Source organism: Pseudonaja textilis, chromosome 14 (genome assembly GCF_049901715.1).
Source record: "Pseudonaja textilis isolate UNSWEBS1 chromosome 14, rPseTex1.2, whole genome shotgun sequence".
Lineage (NCBI taxonomy): Eukaryota > Metazoa > Chordata > Lepidosauria > Squamata > Elapidae > Pseudonaja > Pseudonaja textilis.
This window is the reverse complement of record NC_142003.1, coordinates 16,144,441-16,162,482: the sequence shown is the minus strand read 5'-3', so window position 1 is coordinate 16,162,482 and position 18,042 is coordinate 16,144,441. Positions and strand designations below refer to the sequence as shown.

The following is an 18,042-nucleotide window of genomic DNA, read 5'->3' as shown; positions in this document are numbered from 1 at the left end:
TGAATGAAAATATTTCCACTTGGAGAAGGATCTTCCTTTGAATGTATCCTTCTCCTGAAATAATCTCAAGGAGACACCCTTGTTCTAGTGATAGTCACCTATTTGGGTAGAATCAAGAAATGAGCGTTCACTTCAGTGGAAAGACAGCCACAGTTCTGCTGCCTCCTTTGAAATAAATAAGGGATCTAATAGGTGTTGTTACCAAGACAAAAATCTTACAATTGCTGCTCCTTTGAGAAATGCCTACAGCATGGTAGATCAATGTTTGTCACCATGTATGATTACTTGTGTTGGATTTGGGTGGTAAGAATTTGGTGGGAATACATTGGCCAATACATTTAGAGATGGCCTTTTATGGGCAACCTGCAAATGTTTTCTGTTCACCCCAAGCATAATACTGTAAGCAAATTCTAGTTATGATTAATTAATTGTTCTGATATGCAGTGAATTGATGAAGGTAACCTTGGACTTCTTTACATCTTATAAACCAAGTTACGAACCAAGTACGAAATGCTAACATCTCCTCCTTAGTGGAGAACTGACATAAGCTACGAGTTAACCACAGAAATACAGTCAATTCAGCAAGAGCCTTTACTCCATTTCTCTATATTCATCTATTTGGGCAGGAAAAACAAAATCAATTCTACATTTTTTTAAAAAAAATCAGTTCTCATTTGGAATGATGAAACCTTTCCAAGAAATTGTTATTGGCTGAATGGGATGTTTTTATGTTTATTTAGCAACCAAGAAGATGTGTGCATATGTTGTGGCCCATCAGAGGCAGAGGCAGATAGGGGGCCTTCCATCCTCCCCCAGATGGAGAGGCAGCTGTCTTTGGGGCTTGAGCTGAATGAAGGGGAGGAACAGAAGGGGCCCATCCCAGATGCACTTATGCGTAGAGAGGAAAGGAGAGCAAAGGAAAGCTATAAGCCGGCTCTCAGGGAGAGGCAGACACAAATGATAGCCAGCCCCTCCCTGGCTGGGAAATAAACTGTTCGTTTCTAGTGTACAGCAAGAAATTCGGATTCCTTGGCCAAACCCAGGTTTATTGGGACTAATTACATTTGATTTTTTTTGTTTATCCACGTGAATAAAAGACTGTTACTGCCCTGTTATAAAAGGGGGTTTGTTTTACTCACAAGTAAACAGTTTATTATTACTTGCAAAGGCTGGGACAGAACAGAGTGTCTCATCTTGTACTGTGTAACCAAGTCTTCAAGGATCAGAAAATCAGCTGCTGAAAATAAAATCCTACTTCGAGAAGTTTATGGAGGGAATTTTTCTTTGCAATGGTAGAAAATATGTGTAGCTCAGGAAGGCAGTGTAGAATTTTTCTGAACTTTGTTTATTTTCTGAGGATTCCTCATTCACACAGGTAATACACTCAGCAGGGCTTTGATCTTGGACAATTAGAGATTTTCTTAACCCTGTAGCAATGAGGAGATATTATTTATCCAATTTCTCTACCCACAAACTGGGCAGAGTCAACTTTGGTGTCTCCCCCGCCTCTTTTTTTTAAAAAAAATCTAAAAACTTAAATGGGAAGCTAGCCCATTGCAAATTATCAGTTTCGGGGGGCGGGGGGGGGGTTGGATCAAAATAATATATTCCAGAGAGATCTCATTACATTCTTCGAAAAATTGTTGTAAATTGGTGAATGGTTGGTGGCTTCCATGCAGTGATCTTTTTTGGGAGGTTTCCACCTATACGGAACAGCTGCAGCAAAAACAAAAACAGAAAGAAAACCATGTAATTATAAATATACAACCTTTTTTAGGTTATCAGGGGAGAGGGACAATAAAACCTCACCGATTTGCTTTTGAGACTTTGGTCTATTGTAATAACCATCTGTAAACGTTCAAGCATCTCATGGTAGCCATTTAGTCAGAACGTTTTCAAAATTCCGAATTTGTTCTTTGGCTGGATAAAATAATACCCAGTGTTCTTCCTGATTGACAGTGAGCTTTCTCGCTCTCTCTCTCTCTCTCTCTCTCTTTTTTTTTTTTTCAGGAGATGGGCAAACAAAATTGGTTCCAACAATTCACTGCATATAGAACACGAAATGTGTTTCAATCAACCTTGTGACAAATGTCTAGTATTATTGAATGAAAAGCAGTGCAGATATTGTTCAGGAATGGTTATTTGCTTTCTGATCTGTATTATCTACTTATTCATACTACATAATTATATTAAATGTAGAAAGGTTATGTTTAGTTTCAAACCCAGTTCTGTTTTGTTGGCAGTTCTTTTTTGTTTGTTTGTTTTTCTTCCTTGTTTCCCCTCCTCTCATTTTATTTTCTTTAAGAACAAAAGAAGTAAATACAGTAGATGACATCCCAATTATAAACAACTCCAGTGTTGCATGTGAGAAATTATTATTCTATTATTATTATTTTGCTCCACAATGACACATCGAACTAGCCAATATATTCAATTGGGTTTGCATTGAGTGTTGAAATCGGTACCCACATTTTAATTTGCACAAAGTTTATTATTCTGTTGATCAGATCTGCATGCCCTTAAAAAGTGATTCACCTTTTTTTTTTCCTCTCATCATTTTCTTCTTAGTTTTGTTTTCAATGTGATGACATGGTTCCATTGATTTGAACTTGTTTTGTTTTTCTTTTTTTATTAGATTTCTTTTCCCCTGTAGTGAAAATTTAGAGAAAAAAAAAGAAAGGTATTTGGTGTTCATTCTTTGATATTCTTCAGGAGACGATAAACTAACTCGTGAAAAGAAAGATAAAAAGTTGTTGACATTGGTTGCTTTACTTAATTGCACATCTTGGGTATGATTATAATTTCTTTCTAATTTGCATGTTTACAGAAATGAAGACAGAACAAGAGCCAATTTAAATTAAAGAGGGAGTAAGAGAGGAGAGAAAGAAAGGGAGGCAGAGAGAAAGAAAGAAAGAAAGAAAAAAGAAAGAAAGAAAGAAAAAAAAGAAAGAAACATGAGCAAAGAAGTGGTTGTCTGAAATAATGATATGCATGTTATTTTCCCTTTTCCCACCTGCATGCAGGGATTTGGTTTCGTTACTTTCGAAAATAGTGCTGATGCGGAAAGGGCGAGGGAGAAATTACACGGCACCGTGGTAGAGGGCCGTAAAATCGAGGTGCATGTTCAAAATATTTTCCTTTTCATCTTTTTTATAAATGTTTGCCTCACTCTCATTCGTTGTTTCAGATGCATCATTAATGTCTCTTCTGTGTTTCCCTTTTCCTTCCCATTGAGATATATATATATAATATATATATATATATATATATATATATATATATATATATATACACATACATACACATACATACATATATACATACATATACATACACACACATACACACACACACACATACACACACACATATATATATATATATGCTATATATAGGTACGATTATGATATATTATATAATACAATATTGTATAATGTACAATTTTATATATATATATATATATGTATGTATGTATGTATGTATATATGTATGTATATATGTATATATATATATATACACACTTGGCCTATCTTGGTTTGGTTATTTTATGATTTCCTTTCTGTATGGTTTTTTTTACATTTTTTTCCAGTTTTTTTTTTAAACCATTGTAATTACAGCTAAAAAAAATTGTATGCCAGGCGTGTGACGAGCTTTAATGCCGTGCTATGATCTGAACGGTTTTGTAAGTTGATGGGTGCAATAGATTTAAGAGAAAAAAAAAATTGGAAAAACTTTCAAAATTAAATGTTGAAGCAAAACAATAAGGCATTATTTTATTTGTGTGCGTGTGTGTAACTTTTCTTTTTTTCTTTTTTTGGGAACCTTTATTTGGGAATTCTATTTCTTTTGTTTTTTCCTCCTTTTCTTTTCATTGCAGGTTTGATGCAGGATTTACAGTGGCTTTCCAAATTATCTTTTGGCTACCCCAGAAAAATTCCCATTTGAATAAGCTGTTCATTTAGATTCAACCAACCAACCAACCAACCAACCATGGACCTTTGTTTCCATTTTGAACAAATGCCCAGCCAAGTTCTCTGAAGGTTTAAAGTTCCTTCTAATTTTCACTCCCAAAAGTGATCATCTTGTTGCGTAGAAAGAGATAAATATATAGATAGATAGATATATCTATATCTATCTATATATATATTTTTAAACCACTGGATCCACCTCAACACTGCCTGAGTTGTATTTGTTAGAATCTTAAAGAGAAAGAAAGAAAGAAAAAAAAAGAAAAACCAATTGAAAATTGCTGTCGTTTTTGAGTAAGATGTTGCATATTTTGCCTTTCCATTCTCCCTTTTCGGCGGTAGCTCTTAGGGCCCTCACCATCTCAGTAACCATGGTAACTGTATACATGGGCCATGCTTGGCGATGGTGCTGACTGGTAAGTGGAGAAGTCCATCTACCGTTTCACGTATCTTTTCTAAAGCGCTGATATCTACCACATGAATTTTTTTGACTTGTTGTCTTAAGTTTTCTTGATGCTCTATTTTTTTTATTCTTCTTATTCTATATCTCTATATTTCGGTACGCCTGTCAATTTGAGTGTCCGTTTTAAACAAGCCTTGGAGACACTGATTGAACTTAAGGATATGAATTTTGTGCACATCTTACTCAGATCGTTAATTCCATATTGTGTTAAATAATGCACCCTCTTTTTTATCCTTTCGTTAGCTGTGATTTTTTGAAAGCTTGAATGGTTTTGTTAGTTTCCTTGCAATGAATAAACGAGGCTCATGTTCCCCAGTGTTGAATGCTACATGTTGCTTTTCCAATGGTACATTTTGAAAGGGTTATGTTGCACCCTGCTAAGATTTGTCCTTTTTTTATGTTACTTATTTTCCCCCCTGCATACTTGTCTCTTTCCCCTTTCTACTCCACTGCATGCTCTTTCATACATTTTTTTTTAATGTTCTGTTTTTAAATATTTTATCGTTTCAGTGTTACCATGGAATAAAAAAGCATGCTCTTAAATCTTCAATTATGCAAAGCCTTTTAATTTGCTTTTAATGTCTCTTTATTAAACTTTAAAGGAAATGGTGTTACTTTATTGAAATGATTTGTAAGTTTTATAAAACGATGATGAGAGTAAATGTAATTATAAATAGTATGATTTTGTTATGCGCCTCCTGCCTTTTATTAGTTTTATTATTATTATTTTCTCTTTTTTTTTAATTTGGGGGAAATAAATTAAATTGCATTTTTAAACACGACTAATGCCAAAAATAAAGCATGCATTCATTACTATCATGGAACTTTTTAATCTTGAAGAAGTGGTACTGATTTCTTGTTTTCTATGTGCTTAGGTAAATAACGCAACAGCACGGGTTATGACGAATAAGAAGACAGTTAACCCTTACACAAACGGTAAGAACTAAAAATATCAGTTGGGTTCTTTCTCAGCTTCCATCCCCTGATCTGCCTAAGGTACATTACCTAATCCAGGTCAGCTAAATGCAAGAAATCCTCGAATTACAACACTTCATTTAGTGACCATTGAAAGTTATTCCACCACTGAAAAAAAGTGCCTTGTGACCCTTTTTCACACATCTGATATTTGTAGCATCCCCATGATCAAATTCAGATGCTTGGTTTCTTTTCTTTCTTTTTTTAAAAAAAATTATATATATATATATATATATATATATAAACAAAAACAACAAATAAAACCATCTTTCAGTTATACAGTGTGTCGACTGTGTACATATATCTTGTGCACATAATAATATTTGTATCCATTTCTTACTGAGTTTACATTCATATTATAACCTATTCGACATTATACATCCTAGTATATCATTATTACAGTACCATTAAATTTCTTGCTTCATCTTCCAACCATCCATAAAAATGGATCCCAAATCTTACTAACTACATTCATGTTATAGCCTATTCAGCATTATCTATCATAGTATATGTCGGCTTTGGAAGCCATAAGTGTGAAAAATGGTCATAGGTCACTTTTTTCAGTGCCATTGTAACTTTGAATGGTCCCTCCACACAAGCAAAGCACCAGCAAAGGAGGGGAGAAGAACTCCAGAGAGGTTCCTGGGTCAGGAAGTCTAGTCCTGCCAAGAACGTAATAAGGGTTAACGGAGAGGCAGTTTCTGTAAGCAAGACCAGAATGTTTCCTTCCTGCCTTCCTTACAGGATTAGGCCAGTAATTTCTTCTAACAACCAATTCTCCGAACTGCTTAGAATGTTAACAACTGTTTCTAGCGAATAGGTGCGAACTGGTGGAATCCCACCCCTGCAGAGAACCCTTTGCTAAAAATTTTGAAGCCCACCCCTGGAACTGATCACTGTACAATTTGTGTTTTCTTATTCTTCCTCAGTACTCCTTTCTCCTGTGTTTTACCCACATACCCACATTGAAGTGGCTAAACTAAGCATCAGTGATAGTGCCGTGATGAAGTGGGAAGCTGAGCCTTCTCTTCTGACACCTCGATAAATACTCTAATTCTTGCCCTTGTTATTGTCAGTTAAAGAATTATTAACAGTTTTGCAGACTGGATCCTTTGTTGTTCTTTGTCACAGTAGCAGAAACTTTTCTGTCTCTATATTTTCCTTTCCCCCCCCCCCCTGGGATGTCAATTTCAGCTTTTGAATGATTCTTTTGAGAGCCTGAAACTGAGCATATTGCAGCCTTCCATTTGGCCTGTTTCCAATATCCTGTAGCTTTCTAAAGAGGTATCTGATTTCCCCGACTTCTCTTCAAAAAAGAGAGAGAGGGGACATTTTACACCGCTTGATCAGGAAAGAATCGAATGCAAAATATTTACTTTCTTCCTCCGCAGATTATGCAGTTCATTCGTGAAATATTTTCCTTCCATCATTGACAGTGGGGCAAAGATAAGTGGACAGTTTTATTTTTTAATGATCCTGTCATGGATATCTCTACCCATCATGGCAAAATTAAAAACAAAAATATGAGCTAGGTTTGCCATACCGTGATTAAGCCAGTTACAGTACATCAAGGAGAAAATCTGCTTTGTAATATTTTAATGCTTTTTTCCTGGAGAATATCTGTCTCTCCCTCGACCACCGTGATTTAAATATAATTAATAACAATAGCATTTAGACTTATATACTGCTTCATAGCACTTTACAACCCTCTCTAAGTGGTTTACAGAGTCAGCCTCTTGCCCCCAACAATCTGGATCCTCATTTTACTGACCTCGGAAGGATGGAAGGCTGAGTCAACCTTGAGCTGGTGAGAATTGAACTGCTATCAGTATGCAGAATTAGCCTGCAATACTGCATTCTAAGCACTGTGCCACCACAGCTCTTATTAATTATTGCAAATTCAAATGAAGACCATTTCTTTATTCCCAAACTTTTTCCCCAAATGGCACTACAGGTAGTCTTTGAACTTATGACCACAACTGAACCCAAAATTTATGTCATTAAGTGAGACATTTTGTGATGACCTGGGGCGCGGCACAAATGAAACACAGTCAGTTAATCAGTAGGATTCCCTTTATTAGCACCAACTTTGCCCCCAATGTCCTGGTTACCTTCTGAGCTGGAGAAAAACTCTCCCAGGGAACAGCCTTTGACTGCAGAGAATCAAGTCCAAAACTTGGTCAACAAAAACTGGAACTATAAGTCCAATCAAGGTAAAATGAGGCAATTAGTCTGGCAAGGCAGGAACAAGAATTCCAGACATGAAGGAATAGCAGTAATTCAACACAGTTGGGAAGATGCCAGGAACACAGATAACCAAAGTCAACACAAGATAAACTCACGTTTGCTCCCAACAGCTGCCACACTCAGCATGCATCTCTTTTAAACTCCCTTCCCAGATGTGCCTAATGAAGGGAATCAGGGCCCTTTCCTCCCCCATAAGCCACACAACGTTGTTCCCTTCTCTGTTCCTCCCTGCGTGCCCTAGATGATGAAGAAGGGGTGGGCCTGGGTCTTCCTCTGAACTCCCTCTTCCTTGTTCTACCTCTCTCCTTCTCTGCCCAGACAGACTTTGCCCTTCCCCAGCCTCCTCTACAGCCAATGGAGCCACACTCCCACTTCCTATCAGCTGTTCATCTTCCTCCTCAGATTCAGACTCTGACAGGCCATGACACATTTTTTCAAAACATTCTCAAAGATCCATCTCATCCTGGGAACCCCTCTTTTTTGAACTATTACCATCTGGCAGACAGTACAGGATAATAATAAAAACAAGGACAAATAAGCTGAAAAACAGCTTCTATCCCAGGGCAGTAACTAGATTGAATTCTACTGTATAGTGCAATATTAATGCAATATTGGGTTTTCAATTCAGTTGTACGGAATGTGAAAGATATGTGTTTGTGTGTTTTTTTAATACTTATAACATACACTGGCATTTAATTTCGTTGTACAAGGTGCAATGACAATAAACTAAACTAAACTAAATTAAACTAAACTAAATGAACATTTGTAAATTGAGGACTTCCTGCAGTGAGATAAGAGTTGTGGTTGTCATCACCATCGACAACAAAAACAAGAAGCTCACAGGTCAATGCATCTTATTTTATTTGTTCGACAGTGCATTATCCCTAAGTTACATTAGTTTGGTGTCTATATTTGAATATATCCACCCACATTCTTTGATCAGAACTCTTTTTTTTTAGTTTTAAAAACAATTTTATTTACAAATTTAAAAACGTACAATTTCAAAAATACAGAAACAATAATAACACATAGTTTTTTTTACATTTGTTATGGAATTTGGTGAGTCCTAAAAATCATTATTGGCTAGTACTAGTCACATATTCATACCTTATCACATCCTAAATACTAAATAATTCTCAATATGCTCCATTTATTTTCATGTTGGATTATAACCACTCTTCTATTACTAATACATTCATGGTTTTTTTAACTAATAAACACAAAAATACTATAAATAGCTAATACTAATAATAGTAGTAACAAAGAAAAGAAGATTCCTTCCAGGTGGTGCCTCTTGAATTGTGCATGTAAGAATCTCTTTCCTTTTCTCTCCTGAAAAAGTTTGAATGTGGTTGAAGAAGGTTCTTTGCAGTTTGTTTGCAGTGGCAACTTGATATCTGTGTTGGTTGGTTTGAAGAAACGGTTGCTTGAACTACAGCCGAGGATGAATCAGCAAAGGAAGAAAAAGACCAAAAGAGTGCCAAGGAAGACAGGCTCCTAATAACCAGCCTGTTTCGGCAGACAAGAACTTGAGCTTTTTTCAGCTGCTAGATGTTTATCCTCTTCTCCTTCTCCTCCAGCTCCCTATCCTTTTGAAATGAGAGCCATATCTTGTCTTCATCTGTCCAAGATAGCAACAACTAAAATCATTCGTAGAGGAGAGCTGAAAAGCAATCTCTCTACTACTCATTCTTCCTTTCAATGCTTGCAGCTAAAACTACCTGTGAAGCTTTTACTGTAAATCATAACCACAACCTCTGCTTATTAGGAGGGAAAATACCTAAACCGTCTTTTTTAGATTTTTAACTCAATGTTGACGAGCTCCTAGGTCTGTGATGGCGAACTATGGCACACGTGCCAGAAGTGGCACTCAGATTTCTCTTGGTGGGCACATGCCCCAATGCCAGCTGCTCTTCTGGTTTCTGGGGTGCCAGAAAACAGCCTGAAAAACAGCTAAAAAACAGGTTCAGGCCACTTTTGGGCCTGAAAAGGGCCCCAAAACAGCCTGAAAAGGGCCCCAAAACAACTTGAAAAGGGCCCAAAAATGACCTGAAAAGGGCCCCAAGAATGGCCTGAAAAGGGCCCTAAGAATGGCCTGAAAAGGGCCCCAAGAACGGCCTGAAAAGGGCCCCAAGAACGGCCTGAAAAGGGCCCCAAAACAGCCTGAAAAGGGCCCAAAAATGACCTGAAAAGGGCCCCAAGAATGGACTGAAAAGGGCCCCAAGAATGGACTGAAAAGGGCCCTAAGAACGGCCTGAAAAGGGCCCCAAGAATGGCCTGAAAGGGGCCCCAAGAACGGCCTGAAAAGGGCCCCAAAACAGCCTGAAAAGGGCCCAAAAACAACTTGAAAAGGGCCCGAAAAACAGCCTGAAAAGGGCCCAAAAACAGCCTGAAAACAACCCGAAAAACAACCAAAAATGGCCAAAATAACAGGCATGCACGCACCGCCCAGCTGGTTCTCCCAATGTCCCAGAACACACACACACATGCATGCACATACACGTGCATTCTGGTTTGGGCGCTCGGTGCCAAAAAGATTCGCCCTCATTGTCCTAGGTGGTATCCTTAGGAAGCTGTTAATGTTGCTTTTCCCCATCTTCTTGTTTTTGATGATTCATCAGATTTGAGAATCTATTAACTCAGAGCTTAATTAAGACTTTTGTCTATAATTTGCATGCATTGGAATACCCAAACCTGTCTTATTGTTTGCAAATCTGTGTGATAGAAATACAAAAAAAAAAAAAAAAAGTGTCAAGTGTCTTCTGAGTCAAACTGATAACTTTCTGAAGTTGTCCATTGAGTGAGCTTGGCAACTATATTGTAGTGGTTTTCTTTCGTTTAGGATTTTGTCCCCTACTGCAAATTTAGCCTACAGATCTGGTATATTTCTGGTGGTCTCATTTCTAAGCAGTAGGGTAGTCTCTGATCCTGTTTAGCTTTTCAACAGCTCAAATTTTCCTAAGATAATAGACTTTTTTTTCTTTTTTTTCCCCCTTCTAATATGCTTTCTTTTAAAAAAAAAATAATGATGAGCTGTGATAGAGAAATTGGAGAATTGCAGATTTCAAACGATAATGAAGTTTTGTTTTGCCTTCTGTATGGAAATGCAAAAATTTGATAAGTTCATATTCAAAAGAGAAGCTCAATGAATTTCTCTCCTCTCTCGACTGCAATTCCTGCTTTGTTTCAAACATTCATTGATAAACTTGGTTACTGAATGCATTTTCCTCATCTGTGACTATGCCAGGAGAGTTAAGAAAAGAACATACCAACAAAAATAAAAATGGTTAAAAGAGAATATGAAATTAAAAATGCTAAAAGGCTGGTTATATTTATGTATATGTAAATTCTATATATACACATAATGTATATACATATACAATATAGAAGAGAATATATACATACAAAAAGAATAAAGCTGTTTGGTTAATAACCACAATAAAGTTAACTGAGCATACATATCAAATTATATTTCTTCCTCATCCAGGCGCTAAGTCTATCCCTCTGCATAAGAGACAGGTTGTTTTCCCCCTTTCCTGTCTGTTCTAAAAGCTTCTACCTGAGATACGTGTTGTGACAGCAAGACAAATTTGGAGAACTACACCCACAGTGGTGAATTTACCTCCTCAAATGGTGAAAACTTGGTTCCTTGGCAGTTCCTCACTCGTACATGTCAAACTTCTCATCACACTTGATTAACCCACACAGTTATGGGCCAGCAAATACTTCATTGACAAGACAAAGTAAAGTTTAATTGCTGTTATTTTCATGATAAATGAAGTCTTTGTAGAGTGAGCTTTCCCCAAGTTAGATGATGCAGCCATCAAATTGGGCAGGAGATGAAATATGAGAGCAGGTTTCAGCTGAGATCATCGATCTGCATCTTCCCAAGCCCCATCTCCCGCTCTCTTCCCGAAGAAAAATTGAGGCACCATTAGTATAACTTAAAATGTCTGAGGTTATCTTTCAACCTCTTTGACAGAGAAGTTTGACAGATGTGGGAAAAAAAACCAGCCAAAATGGCTTATCTGTGCAGAAACAAGAATAAAAAAAGTATTCTAGAAAATTACACTTCAAGTAATTAAAGGCTTTTGTTGGTTAAGTACTTGGCTTAGATCAGCCTGAAAGATTTGGGGGGAAGAAAATAAATCTTGCATTCCTTCTTTTTTTTTTCTTTTTCCTCCTCTTCATCTTAGGCTGCAATATGCTTTCTCATGGGGGTTACAAAAATTTGTGGTGCGGTTATTGCACAATTGGCAAAAATAGAACGGCGTAAGTAAAATGGAGACAGCAAATTGTACACATGCTTTAGAAAATGGGTAGACAACCAGGACTCCCCTAGTCTGCTTTTTGTGTTTCTCATGGGTCTTTCTTGACCACTTTTGTAAAACTCAGAAACAGTTTTTATGTCAGGAAACACACACAAAAATCGTTATATGACTCTATAATAAGTCCAGCTGCAGAATACGCTTAACTTAGTTTACAAACAATGGCCTCCATCATCAAATGGAATAAAAATGAAGGTGCTGGTCTTACTAACTTACATGGTATGTACTGTGCATAATTAGTTATTATGGTCTACGCTGATATTAATTCTGGCCCTTACCATTGAAAGGTTGACTTCTCTGTTTCAATATGACCACATCTTCATCATTTCTTAAAACAAAATGAAACATTCTATTTCTTTATTTATTAAAAGAAATGTCAATTGCAGATGGCTAATAGATGTATTTTTTTTTGGCAACAAAATGGAAGTGGTTTACTATTACCTTACTCTTTCTCTTGCCCCCTCTCTCCCCCTCCTCTTTTCCTTCCCTTTCTTTCTCTCTCCCTCCCTGTCTCCCTCTTTCTCTCCAACTCTCTTACACCTCCTCTCTCTCTCCCTCACTCCCTTCCTCAGTTCTTTTCTTTCACCTTCTGTCTCTCCCTTTCCCTCTCCCTTTCTCTCTTTCTCCCCACTCCCTCTCACACGCACACTGCCAGTCTAGTTTCTGGTTCTGTCAGTCATTCATCCAAGTACTTATCTGCTCCAACCTATCTTATTTTCTTTTAATTTATTTGTACAACAAAATAAAATTATTACTGTGTCCTAAATGACTGCAAAAGTAGTCAAATAAATGACTGCAACAGGTAGACAGACCTTGTAAAGATGAATTCTGCTTTTATCTGCCATTAAAAACTTCCTGACCTTTCATCTGAAACTTACCAAAAGAAAATAAGTGAACTTATTTTATTGGGGGAAGATGTTCCAGAAATTAGAGCTAGGCATGGTTCATTTATATAGGAGCTCACATATTGTTGGGGAAACCAAGCCATTATGCTAAGCCGTGAAATGATTTATTAGGGCAAGCGTGTTATATAAGTACACCACTGGAGTTTTCTTAATCCAGGTTTAGGATTTAGTGTGTTGTGAAAGTAAAGTCCTTTTAAGCCCATCCAATTTAAAACCAGGAAGAAGATTGTCTCTGTTCATCAAATGAAAAGAAAGTTATTTCTTCTTTTTTTGCAATTATACACACTTGCATTAAGTGGATAAATAGAATCTCCTTTTCATGAAATGGGCTGAAATTATATCCCGGTATTGAAGAAAAAGTCAATTGATAGAAAGGGTTTTGTAATAAAAGATGCATATATTCCCCCTTCATTTAATGGCCACTTCCAATAAAAGTGTGTGTGTGTGTGTGTGTGTGTGTGTGTGTGTGTGTGTGTCTGTGTGTGTGTGGAGTGGTGGCTTTAAAAGGTATTCTGGAAAAGATACACTTCAAAGGACACGATACAATCCTTTAACTTTAAAAGATATAATATAAAAATTGTACAGTCATAACCAGCATTAATTTGAACACCATGCCATAACTTCAAATTCACCAGCTTTGGTTTCCTGTCTTTACTACAGGTTGGAAATTAAATCCAGTTGTTGGCGCAGTCTATAGTCCAGAATTCTATGCAGGTAAGCAGACGTGCTACAAAATCTTAGTGATGGCAGATAACAGGATTATCCAAATGATTTCATTGGTTGCTGTTGGCCTGTTTCTTTGATGAATGTGACAGAAGCCTCTCTTTCAGACAGAATTCAGTTATATGTATTAAGCGACAGCAAATACAATTTCCTAGAATCCACTAACTTTTAATTCTCTTTTGTTCAAACCATTGGTTTAATGGCAACATGCCAAATTATGTATTATTAGAGAGAAAGGTTTGCCATCCAAAAAGGCATTGGTATAACCTTATTATTTCCTATAGTACCCAAAGTTTGCTACTGTTTTACACAAATCATCAGATCTCTATGAGATCCTTCAAAGGCTTTTCTTCCAAGGACCTTCTGTATCACAATTGTGCCAAGGAACCAAACTCAGAAACTTTTCAGCCTGATAGAAAATAATTAATAATAATAATAATTAATAATTTCTCTGAAGAAGACATCACTTTAAAACGGGATTACAATCTCCTGGTTGTTGTAGGAGATGACCAGGCTGAACCCGAGGAGGGGTCAAATGCAGCATAAGTCATGAATCCACGCGCACCACAAGGGATCTGAATCCAGCTCATCTTGAATGCCTCCCTTATCTCCCGGTCATTTTCCTTAATGGCCAGTTGGTCAGATTCTTACACAGAGTTTAAATTTGCAATAACTCTTTATACTCATTTATACTGCCTGAATCTTCGGATTTCCCCGGTACTTGACAGTTGCCAATTTAATGTCTGACTCTCTCTCTTTCTTTCTCTCTCTCTCTTTCTTTCTGTCTCTTTTTCTCTCTCTCTCTTGCTCTCTCTCTCTCTCTCTCTCTCTCCACCCTCTCTCTCCCTCTTCCTCCCTCCCTCCCACTTTCTCTTCTTAAATGTACTACTCTTTGCATAGAGACCTTGCTCAAATATAGGGGTTGCACGGTTTTCTTAATGCTATCATTAATATTATGGGTATGTTGTACTATTTGGACTTTTATTAACAGGTTCTTCAGAATACATATGGGCAATGTGCATATTCTGTATAAAAGGGTTATGTGTTTTCTGAGTATGCACAATAGCATGGAATCCCAGTTAGAGGGCTTTGGCAATATGCTTTCAAACTGATGTGGGGTTGTGCTGTTGGCATCTTCTTAAATAGATTTATTTCTAGGTTTGCAAAGCTACTGTACTAGATGAGTTAGGAAAATATATGCACTTGTATCTGCTCTAAAAGATTTTTCAACTTTAAAGCTGATACAGATTTTTAGTTTTATATGCAGTCAAGCCAAGTGTGACCACAGTATGAACATCCACATTTGCACATATGACATAGATATCTATAGGAAGGATTTAGTCTCTACAATTTGCTACCCCAATCTTAACCATAGCCAATGAAGTGTAGCATACAGAGGTTGTTAAGCAGCTGAAATGAAATCCCCACTTTAGGCATTGTCTGAAATATTTTTATAAGTTTTCACTGATGAGGCCAAGCAGCTGGGTGATGTTATCTCAGGCAGTAAATAGGATGAAAACTAGATAAATGAATTTTTTTATAGTGACTTCCTGCCCCTAGCAATGCCCTCTGATGCTAATGCATTCTGAAGGCTGGGCTTGGTTTATCCCCATTGTTCCACAAATACTTAGGAATATAATAATTAGAAATACAAAATATCTACCAGTGCCAGAAAATTCTTTCTCAGTGAGGAGTTAAGAAGCCACGCAAATATTTAATTAATTTTTCAACACTTTTATTTATTATTTATTCAATATTTTTTGTTGAATACATTTATTCAACCCTTATTAAAATGGAAATGGAAAATATTGACAACATATTGCATGTTATCTTCATCCATCCATCCATCCATTTTGTTGTGTTGTGTTGTGTTGGGTTGGGTTGGGTTGGGTTGGAATAATAATGGAATAGGTAGGATAGAAAATGGAATAAGAATAGAATATGAAATAATTAGAATAGAATAGATAAAATAATAGAATGGAATGGAATGGAATAGAATAGAATAGAATAGAATAGAATAGAATAGAATAGAATAGAATAGAATAGAATAGAAAATAGGGGATGGGATGGGGTGGGGTGGGGTGGGGTGGGGTGGAGTGGAGTGGAGTGGAAAATAATCAAGGAGAGAAGCAACCTAGAACTGAGGAGAAATGTCCTGATATTTAGAACAATTAATCAGTGGAATGGCTTGTTATGGGTGCTCCAACATTGGAGGTTTTTAAGAAGAGATTAGACAATCATTTGTCTGGAATGGTATAGGGTTTGGACTAGTAGACCTCCAACATCACTTCCAATTCTGTTATTCTGTGATGTGTGTCCCGACATCTCATGCACCTACATAAGTCACAACATTTCCATGCCAACATCATTCCAACATCATTCATTCTCTCTCTCTCTCTCTCTCTCTCTCTCTCTCTCTCTCTCCCTCTCACTGTCTCTCTCTCTCACACACACACACACACTGTTCATGAATTTGTGTTTCTTCCATTTTGGATTAAAGGAAACATCGAACAATTTATCATTTTACCCCTGACTTTGTTATGGGAATGTGATTGTTGCTGTAATCAGCTTTAATATAAAAGCAACCCAGCCAGAACCTTCCCTAATTGATTAATCAGAGACACTGGTTGCTTGATAACAAATTACTTGCCGTTAATGACAAATATCATAATACGTTCATGGTATAATCATGGATTTTTTTTTCTTCCAGCTTATATAGAATTAACTGTCCAAATTCTAATTGCCTTCAAAGAGTAGGCTAGAGGGACTTCACATATTTTGTACATTGCAATCAATACTTTCCATCTGTCTGGATGTTACTTTTCTTAATTTACTGGACTTTCCTTTAGCATTTATTTTGTCTCTTAATTATAAAATGGCATGTTATTGATTTTTGGCATGCAGCCTTATGGAGTTCCCCCAGAGCTATTTTATTGCCAGCCCTGGGGTGAAGGATTTGGCCTTCCTAACGAGAATCTTTATCACCATTAGACTGGTATTAATATGGGGCATGAATTATCATATCTTACTCTTAGAAGATAGGGTTAGCTGGTGAACCTGTTCTAATGTCTCGTAGTTAGCCATTGCATATACCTATTCAGAGCTAAGTCTGCTCTTTATTTTGGATTCATGCTTCAAAGTCATTCATGCTTCAAAGCACTGTCAATTTCCAAGGTTTTCAAAGCTTGTGGCAAGTATATCTGAGGTCATTTGAAGAATATTATGCTCTGCACCACATCTCTTAGTGCATCCCTGGTTATGTAAATAGGTGTAAAATCCAGTTTTTCCACTCAAGTGTAACTGTATGATTCCTGCCAATATTCAAAGCCAGGGGCCAGGTTACATTAGGCACCTTCCAAATGTTGCCATAATCCAGGGTCATATAAACTTTTGTCTAGTAAAAAGAAGGACTAAGGGAGACAGGTTAGCAGTGTTCCAATAATTGAGAGGCTGCCACAAAGAAGGTGGGGTGTCAAACTATTTTCCAAAGCACCAGAAGGCAAGATGAAAAACAATGGATGGAAACTAACCAAAGAGAGAAGCAACCTGGAAACTAAGGAGAGATTTCCTGACAAGTTAGAACAATCAACTAGTAGAACGGCTTGCCTTCAGAAATTGTGGGTGCTTCCATCACTGGAGGCTTTTAAGAAGAGACCTCCAGGTCTCTCTGTTATTCTATGAGTTCCATGAGGCTGAGGACTTCCTACACTCTCCTTTTTTTAAAAAAAAGGGTGAAACCAAGACAAAGAAAAGAGGCCAGGCCAAGATATAACCCACACACTGATTTAAATCAAATTAAATATAGTTCATTGGATCATTTCCCATAATTGAATCATCCCTGTCACTCAAGTATATTTTGAAGATGCTTAGGATTTGTATCTCAGGGTTTAGGTGGTGATATATAGTCTTGGAAAGTGGGTGTGTTTACCCTAAGTCTTGAGATCTGGGGAAAATGGTTTCTTCCACGTCATTCCATGAGACTCCCAATGGCTTCCTTCCATGAGATTCCCAAAGAAAGCTTCTTAGATCAGGCCATGGTGCCCCTTTTGTTTTTTGCATGATGAACCAGATGTCCCTTGGGTATTCACATGCAACTGAAAGAAATACATGTATCTTCATGGTTAGTGTTATTTGAAGTCATTGGCCTTAACTTACAAATAATACAGAAGCTTCATGAGTAATAGCTCTTGACCGCCATGTTCCTCCATTAATTTAAGCAATACCTTTTAAATAAGAGTGTAAGAAGGCCTCCATTGAATCAGACCAAGCTCCAGAGGTGGTATTCAGAAGGTTCTGACCAGTTCTGGAGAACCGGTATCAGAAATTTTGAGTAGTTTGGAGAACCGGCAAATCCCACCTCTGACTGGCCCTGCCCCATCTATTCTCTGCCTCCCATTAAGTCCCAGATGATCAGCTGGGTCTTCTTTGGTTGC

At 37.2% G+C, this 18,042-nt stretch overlaps 1 protein-coding gene across 11 annotated transcripts in view; it reads left to right on the top strand.

Annotated features, from left to right (window-relative positions):
- Positions 1 to 18,042, top strand: part of RBFOX1 (RNA binding fox-1 homolog 1) — a 1,842,789-nt gene that overhangs the window by 1,701,410 nt on the left and 123,337 nt on the right. For 8 of the 11 annotated variants that reach the window (XM_087912641.1, XM_087912650.1, XM_087912648.1 and 5 more), the window contains 3 exons: positions 3,024 to 3,116; positions 5,307 to 5,367; positions 13,547 to 13,600. In XM_087912641.1, the coding sequence (XP_087768767.1) occupies positions 3,024 to 3,116; positions 5,307 to 5,367; positions 13,547 to 13,600 (208 nt within the window). The remainder of the gene's footprint in view (positions 1 to 3,023; positions 3,117 to 5,306; positions 5,368 to 13,546; positions 13,601 to 18,042) is intronic. The other 3 variants (XM_087912645.1, XM_087912649.1, XM_087912644.1) reach the window with 1 other exon arrangement.